The sequence below is a fragment of the Elaeis guineensis genome, chromosome 7 (genome assembly GCF_000442705.2).
Source record: "Elaeis guineensis isolate ETL-2024a chromosome 7, EG11, whole genome shotgun sequence".
NCBI classification, from domain to species: Eukaryota; Viridiplantae; Streptophyta; class Magnoliopsida; order Arecales; family Arecaceae; genus Elaeis; species Elaeis guineensis.
This window is the reverse complement of record NC_025999.2, coordinates 59,880,020-59,888,179: the sequence shown is the minus strand read 5'-3', so window position 1 is coordinate 59,888,179 and position 8,160 is coordinate 59,880,020. Positions and strand designations below refer to the sequence as shown.

General features: G+C 37.0%; 1 protein-coding gene across 6 annotated transcripts; it reads left to right on the top strand.

The window, feature by feature from the left end:
- Positions 1-899: 899 nt before the first annotated feature.
- On the top strand, positions 900-7,531 carry LOC140859421 (uncharacterized). 6 transcript variants are annotated; one of them, XR_012142893.1, is made up of 4 exons: positions 900-1,125; positions 1,240-1,389; positions 4,696-5,025; positions 6,677-7,526. XR_012142893.1 is itself a non-coding variant. In XM_073261128.1 (4 exons), exons 1-4 carry the CDS (start codon positions 980-982, stop codon positions 6,719-6,721), a joined length of 429 nt encoding a protein of 142 aa, XP_073117229.1. In that variant the 5' UTR covers positions 900-979; the 3' UTR covers positions 6,722-7,531. The 6 variants fall into 6 exon arrangements, 1 of the variants encoding a protein (XP_073117229.1); XR_012142892.1 differs by lacking the exon at positions 6,677-7,526 and adding an exon at positions 5,628-6,177 and having other exon boundaries at positions 4,938-5,025; XR_012142891.1 differs by lacking the exon at positions 6,677-7,526 and adding an exon at positions 5,628-6,177 and having other exon boundaries at positions 4,637-5,025.
- The last annotated feature ends 629 nt before the right edge of the window (positions 7,532-8,160 follow it).

Below are 8,160 nucleotides of genomic sequence, written 5' to 3'. Positions count from 1 at the left end.
ATATGATGATTAAAAAAAGGTTAGGGAACATTCTACCTTTGTGGGTAAGACCTTTTAGAATAAATGCATTTTTTGCACGTATACCCTTGCAAATTTACTATTAGCATGTATACTCTTATATATTATTTCTTATTATGTGTATATACTTAACTCAACGAGGGTAAACATGCAAAAAGAAAAAATTCATATGGATATACATGCAAGTAGCAAAATTGCAAGGGTACACCCACGATTTCATATATCTATAACAGTATACATGCAAAAAGAAATAATTTATTAGGGTAGACATGAAAATAGTAAATTTGTAAATGTATACATGCAATTTCAGATATTTATAAAGGTGTAAATGCAAAAAAGCCCAGATTAAATGGTATAAATTTTCAGATCGGAGCTAAATCATCTCGAAACCCAAATAATAAGTAAAGCATTTTAAATAGGGATGGAAACAGCTTGAGTTTGGTCATATTTAGTGCGTGTTAGGTCCAGACAAAATCCAAATCCCACATAATCTAATCCAATATTGGCTGGAGCCAAGTACTTACTATGCCACCTTGGCATATTTATGGATTATCTTTCTTCAAATTATTTAATGCACCCAAAATGTTTTTTTTCCGGAAAAAGTAATGTATGCATATATGTAACATATGCATATGCATGCATACAATCAGGTCATTGTTATTAGTCCATCTAAATTCAAACCAAACTGAATGGGTCATCAACATTAATTTTTGGGCACAAACTAAGAATCATAGTCAGCTTTGGGTTGGGGCAGCAGGTTATTGGCCCCTGTTGCACACTTAAATTAAATGATACAGTAACTACATGAGGAGATGGAAATGATTTCCAAGTTCCGATGCTTGATCATTTTATTGACCAAACTTAAGTGCATGTGTGGGGGCTCAAAAGTAAAACTTTGGACTGCATTGGAGACCCTCCAAAATAGTTTGCAAAAAGGTTGGCCTCTTCCTGCTTCCCGTGGATGTGGAATGGCAAGCCGAATATTGCATTTGCAGGAAATTACTTTGTCATAAAAATACTAATGCCGCCCCTTGGCATTCCCTTCCCTTCTCAATTTCTTCCTCCTCGAAATCGCCCTGCACATCCACTTCTTTCCAAGCATGTCAGGTATCTTTCTTTCTTTCTTAATTTTCTCTCTCTAACAAGCTTCCCTTGTTTTATGAAACTTTCCAATACCTTTCTCTCCATCCATCTCTTCAATTTCTTTGCAACATCGAATAGATCTGCTGCAGTCATCTCTTCGGCATCGATGGTTCCCGCCTTCCTCTCCATCCATCTCTTCAATCTCTTCGCAACATCGAATCGATCCACTGCGGTCTTCTTGTCGATCCTGCCTTCCTCTGCACTCTTTCTTCCCCCAAAATTTCTAAGGTGTGTATGATTTTTTTACAACATTCAATTCAGTTCTTGTAATTAGGGTTTCTTGAGCAATGTGATTCCCTAACTTTCACTTAATCTCTTATCATTATTGGATGTGGAGATGATCACAATTTTGAAATCTAATACCATTTGATTTTTTATTAATATCACATAGAGAGGAATCCGAAGTAAAGAAGAAAGGAAAATGATGTTTCATATGGAAATAAAAGAACCTTATGATCCCAACCAAACAAAACATTATGATGTCATACTTAGATGGGGAAAGATTATTGGTGAGGTGGTGATTAATTGCCCGATTCCTAAATAAAGTATGATATGTCTAAATCATAATTATGCATGTCCATCACAATTTTCTTGTCTTTTATGTTCTATTCTTCTTTTCAGTAGTTGGAGATTAGAACATATTTATGTAATCTTAAATTTTTGGTCATTTTTTACAATGTTAGGAAAACATGATTCCATAACTTGAGGAGGATGCCCCTATTTATTTTCCTAGATACTTATTATTATGTGCTGAGTAGTTGGTGTCACCTAGGAAATCTGAAAAAGACTTGGAGTGATTCTTGTTGGCAAGTAATGCTGGTGGAGTTGCATGTGCCATTATATTATAAAGGGTGATTCTTGTAAGCCTGGTAGATAATACTCTCATTCTCTTACATCTCATACCTAAGCTCCAGATGCTGTCCTATAAAACGTAAACTTATGTAGTTGAGCACCTCCAAGGTGAGTGCTCTAATTCACCCTAGCAATAAATGATAGACTCTTTTGTCATCAAAGAACATGTTTTCCACTTGCCTGATGACTTGACTGCTATAATACCAGCATGAACAACAAATAGGTTTGCATCCCAAAAAAAGGCCCCAATAATGAAGGGATTCAGACTTGTTTGGAAGGATTTGTTTTGGGGGGGTGGGGGAGGGGGAGCGGGATCTAACTAAACATGAGAAACATACGTGGCAATGATATTACACTTGATTGGGTATCTAGTATAATCCACTAACTGTTAACTGTATCAAGTCCAAGTTAGCATGTAGACAAAAGCATACGTAGGTAAAATATTTTCATTAAGCCACTCCTACAAGCTAGGAATTAAGTCAGAGCAAGTATTTTTTTTTTTTTTAATCCTATGATTTCTAAGTAAGGTATGATATCCTTGCAAACTGCAATTTTGAGATCAGTAAGGTAGAAAAGTATGACTGAGAGTTGGTAAAAGGAATTAAGGTTCTAAGTATGACATATCTGGATCATGGAAGCTTGTTCAAATTTGCTGGTTGAATATCAGGTTGGTAAGGTGTCCATAAGGAAGTGGAACCAATTCTACAAGTAAACATGAATAATTAAAATTCTGTCATACATTAGACTTTATACTCATCCATACTGTCACAGGCTTGGTATTTCCTCAATGTCAGGGATCGAGCCTTCCATGCAACATGTGGTGCACATATTCCTTTTATTGAAAGGAGCCTAATGAGCTAGAGGTTTGCAGAATTCTCTAGAAGCCCACAAATTTAGCCAGAAAGTTAGATATTTTTTTAGGCTCTTATGGGAAGAGCTGGAGTGATCCTCACCATTCAAAACATATCCTCACCAATCGTTGAACCTGGTAGAGCTTATACAAGGAGGAAGGTCTTATTGGCCCAACCATCAAGCAAAGAGTTGTAAGAGTTCTATAGCGAAAAACTACTTTCCATTCTCCCAAACTCTCTCTTTGTCTTGTGTATGCTCTTTTTCTCCATTTCTAAGAGTTCTAACTTGAGAGGCTAGAGTGGTAGGCTGACTTAGAGGTGATTGTGAGCAAGCAAAGCTTCTTAGTGCTGCATGGATGCTCAATGTCACAAGCTTGGTATTTCCTCAAGTACCCATGCAACACTTAGAAGTGTTGCTTGTCCATAATGGCCTCTAAGTTAGCCTACCACTCTAGCCCCTCAAACTAGAACTCTCAGAAAGGGAGAAGAAGAGCACACACAAAAGAGAAATAGTGAGTTTGGAAGAATGAAAAGTAGTACTCTACTAAAGAACTCTTACAACTTTTTGCTTGATGATTTGGCCAATGAGATTTTCCCCTTTCATAGACTCTACTATGTACAATAAATGGTTAAGATATGTACTTGTGTCATAATTTGAATAGCTAGAATTACTCCAGCACTTTTTGTAAGAGTTTAAAAAATATCTCACCTTCTTGCCAAATCTGTAGGCTTGTAAAGAATTCCATAATCCTCTAGCTCATCTGGCTCCTTTCAATAGAGAAGATGTGCACCAAATGTTGTATGGAAGGACTAGTCTGCAACATTATGTATCCATTTTGTAGATGACCACTTGTTCCCTTTTGATCATTGAACATCCACCTGAAAAAAAAGGAATAATATTATATTCAAAAACTGGGTATTGACAAGAAAATTCACAATTTTTTCATAGAAACAATAGCTTCTACACAACAAAATGAATTTTATACAATGAGACAACATATTCAAGAAATAAGACCGATGCTATGTAGAGTACATTGATGTATGATCCTGAATTGGAAGATTTTATAGGCTAGGCCTAAAATCTTGCAAATTTAATGGCTCTAGAGTGGCATCACGTTTCATGCTCCAAGAGAGTAAGGCATCTCCCATGTTTGGTTTAACAAAAAGACATTTCTTTCCACAATTTGATAGTTCATTGTACCATGGTAAAGAAATATTGACCTTGGTAGAAGGTTATTTTGTCTAAACTATATATGTAATGAGAGAGAGAGAGAGAGAGAGAGAGAGAGAGAGAGAGAGAGATCTCAAATATCATAGTTGTCTGTGGAAGTAGCCTAATGTAATTGTAGAAAAATATCAAGCGATATATTTCTCTAAAAAAAAAAAATGAAGGGATATAAGACATGAATAACATTTAAATATAGTAGCAGTGTAGCCATACACTGACCCGCATTCTTAGTGTTGAATTCATCAAGAAAGTAGTCAAAGCGTGGATCATATTTGTGTCCCACTTGAAAATGCATAACTTGGAGCCCTTTCCCATTCTATATGAAACATATAAGTCAGCTATGGCTGAAAATGGGTCGGATAAAGTCTGATCGTATCTATATCCGTATCCGCATTGGGCCAGATTCGGACATATATTTTTCAGTCCCATTGGATCCAGATACTTGGTTCAAAACATAGCTGAATATAGATTTGGATACAGATTTTCTTATTTTTTTTTGGATATGGATTCGGATATCCATATGATATAAGAATCTATGCTAAAGGACTGGGGTTCACATCTGCTGATCTGCATCCGCATTCCTTTTCCATAATCCCAAAACAGTCCAACCCCATCGCAGTCGATTCCTTCAAAGCTTCGAAAGGTGAAAGCCACCGCAACGACTAAGGTTTCTCTCCCGCATCCCTACCCCACCGGCGACCGGTGATAAGCAACCAATCTACAACGACTAGGGTTTCTCTCCCGCATCCCTACCCCACCGGCGACCGGTGATAGGCAACCAATCTCCTACCCGACCAGCATTTACCATTCGATGACAAGCCTTCCCAACTGGTGTTTGGCGACAGGTGTTCTTTTCAACCAGCATTTGACAAGGAGCATCATTCTCAACCAGCATCCGACAATGAAACCCAACCAGCATTCAGAGCTAAACAGGTATGTTCTTTAACTACTTTAGTCTATGGTCATACTCTTCCATTAGAACCGTGTTTGTGCTCCTCTCTCTTTCTCTCTCTGTGGTTGCTGTTAATGGTACACGCCTATTTTTGGTGGAGAATTTGATGCCTTTGATGTGTAAGTGGGTGGTGTTTTTTCCCCTTTCATTTCTTCCTATCTACTACTGTGATTCTATGAACCTGATTCCCATTTCCCCTCTTTTTATCACTCATCAGTTATCTTCACCTTCCTCTCCTTGTAGAACATGAAATAGGGCAGAGCTTTATAGCCTCTCTTCGGCTCTTCATCTCTCTCTGTATATATTTTCTGCATCATCCTGTTTTATTGTCTTTTCTATACAAATTAAATCTATGTTGCTTGTAAACATGAGTAAATATTTTTTTTGAATTTAGAAAGCAGAACAATCATGAAGGACATTTACTAGTTATTGTATAGACATCTGTTAAGATAGGTTTTATGATTGGGTGCTGATTAATGGTAATTGATGCATTCCTCATGCTAAAGTTTACATAAAAGGATTTTGTTACGGTCTATATCCATACTTCTTTTCTTTTAAAAAAAATTCTGTTTCTTTGTTAAAGAATAAAGATGGGTGGAAGCCAGGAACAAAATTAGGATGAGGTGGGATCAAAGAGTGATAACAGCTGCAGCTCATATGATCTTGCCAACTCTTCATATTTCCGGATTATGGCCTCTGATCCTTGTTACAGTTGTTGGGCTGTCTTAATATTCATGCTACACAATTGTTCCTCAGTTACAGATGTTGACTGGGTTATCCATATTAGTGTTTGTATTTTACCTCTTTGTATACTTCTTGGATTTTCTGTATTAATGTTTTTCTCTGTTACTCTTTTTTCCTTTTTACTTTTGGAACTGATCCTCTTCTATTCAGTGATGTTACTGTCTGTGTTGGGGCTCCATCCTAACCTTTTGTCTATTATTTATATTTGTGAATGAAGTTCCTCTTCTCTACCAAAAAAAAGAGTGATGAGAGTTAGCAGGTTTTTAGTAGGTTTTTTTGGAGATGAGGTTCCTTGTAGTGTTTATTGTCCATAAAGTACTGACATTGTATTCTGTTGTAATTGAAAAAGATCCTTCTTTCTGAATAAACTATTGATATTATTTTTCCAATGTTATTTTTCTATCAAAGCTTTTCATATGGTGGGCTTCTATTCCATTTATTTTGCGGATTGCTGCTTACTGGCTGTCTAGTTAACCAATTCTACCATTACAATTGATTAGGTTTGGGGGCTTCTTAGTGAATCAAAGGAGTCAAGCATGGATGCTAGTTGAGGAGCTCCAAATAGAGCCTTTCTTTTAGATAGAATTCATAGTTTCTTCATAGGAGTTCTTGGAATATATTAGAGATATTACTATTTAGTTCTACAAGAAAACTTCTTTAGTTGAACCTCTTATAGTTCATATTATTATCTTTGTTTAGCATATGTCATGGAATTGATTCAAATTGTTAAGTTGGATATTTTATAAATATTCATGAAATTTCATTAATAGAGGAATTTGCTTATCTTGTAGCTATAAGAAATTATTTGGCCTTGTTAATTATGGACTAAAATCCTACTTATGCATGGAGGAATTTTTGGATAATTATGCATCCAAATCCCAATTGCAGGGATGGGTTGTGACAACAAGGTCCTATCACTTGAAGATTATGTAAAGATTTCCTATCACACGGGCCTACCTCATTGGTAATAGAGATTTTTAGTTTGATTCTTAGATGGTGTAAAATATTTGTTTGTCAATAATTTACATTGCATTATCAATAAATTGTATTATTTAGAAAATAATCCTTATGCATTTAATTGGTTATTATATTTTTTGGTTATTATATATTTTATTTCTTACATTTTGAATGTAGTTATTATACATCATATCTTCCAGTGGGACTATTGAAGATGCAAATAGCAAATTAGTTGAGCCTACAAATCAAACAGAGGGGCAAAGACAAAAGAAAAAGCTAATATCTAAAATTTGGGATGATATTACAAAGTATGAACTAGAAAGGGAAGTAGATGGAAAAATTAGTAAAAAAGAAGAAGCACGATGTAATTACTGTAAAAGAATATTTAATGGAGTCAATAATTTAGGGATAACACATTTGAAAAATCATTTCGATAAGTGGCATCCATTTGTGAAGAATGTTAATGTTAAAGGCTAACAAATGTTGCAAATATCATTGAAAAGGATAGTACTTGTTCTCTAGATACGTGTACATATGATGAAGAGGTTAGCCGTAATACGATTATACAGATGTTTGTCATGCATGAGTACCCATTTTCTAAGGTTGAGCATGAATGATTTATTGATTTTATTAAGCCTTTGCAACCATCTTTTGACTTAAAGAGTCACATAACTCGTAGAAAGGAGATTATCGAGACATTTAGAGGAGAAAAAAGGTTATATGATATGTTTAGTCTACTTTCTTGTCAGATATGTGGGACTATGGATTTATAGACTTCTAGACAAAATAAATCTTATTTGTGTGTGACAACATATTTTATTGATGATAATTAAAATTTAAAAAAATAATTAAGTTTATGCATATGGTAGGAAAACGTACAGGAAGTGGGGCGGCATTTGTTATCGCATCTTGCCAGCGGATGGGAGAATCGTGCGGTATCCGTTGCAGGAAGTGGAGCAGGATCGTGGCCGTTTATTGTGGCCTGTCAGGGAGTAATGGAGCCGCGTGGGATCCGTCGTAGGGAGTGGAGCAGTGTTGCGATCGTTACTGCGGTCTATCAGGGAGTGATGGAGCTGCGCGGAATCCGCTGCAGGAAGTGGAGCAGAATCGTGGCCGTGATTGTGGCCTGGGAGTGCAGATCTGTCGGCTGAAGTTCGGCAGCGGTCGGAGTCCGGCTCCTGTAGGAGTCCGGACGCAGTCTGTCTGTAGCTGTTGGAGTTGAGGACGAAGCCCGGCTCCCGTAGGAGTCCGGGCGGAGTCTCCCTGCAATTAAAGTCAAAGGAGAGGTCCGGCTCCCGTAGGAGTCCGGAAGGGGCTTACCAGCGGTTGATGTTGAGGACGGAGCCTGGCTCCCGTAGGAGTCCGGACGGAGTCTACTTGCAGTTGAAGTTGTTGGCGGAGTCCGGCTCCCGTAG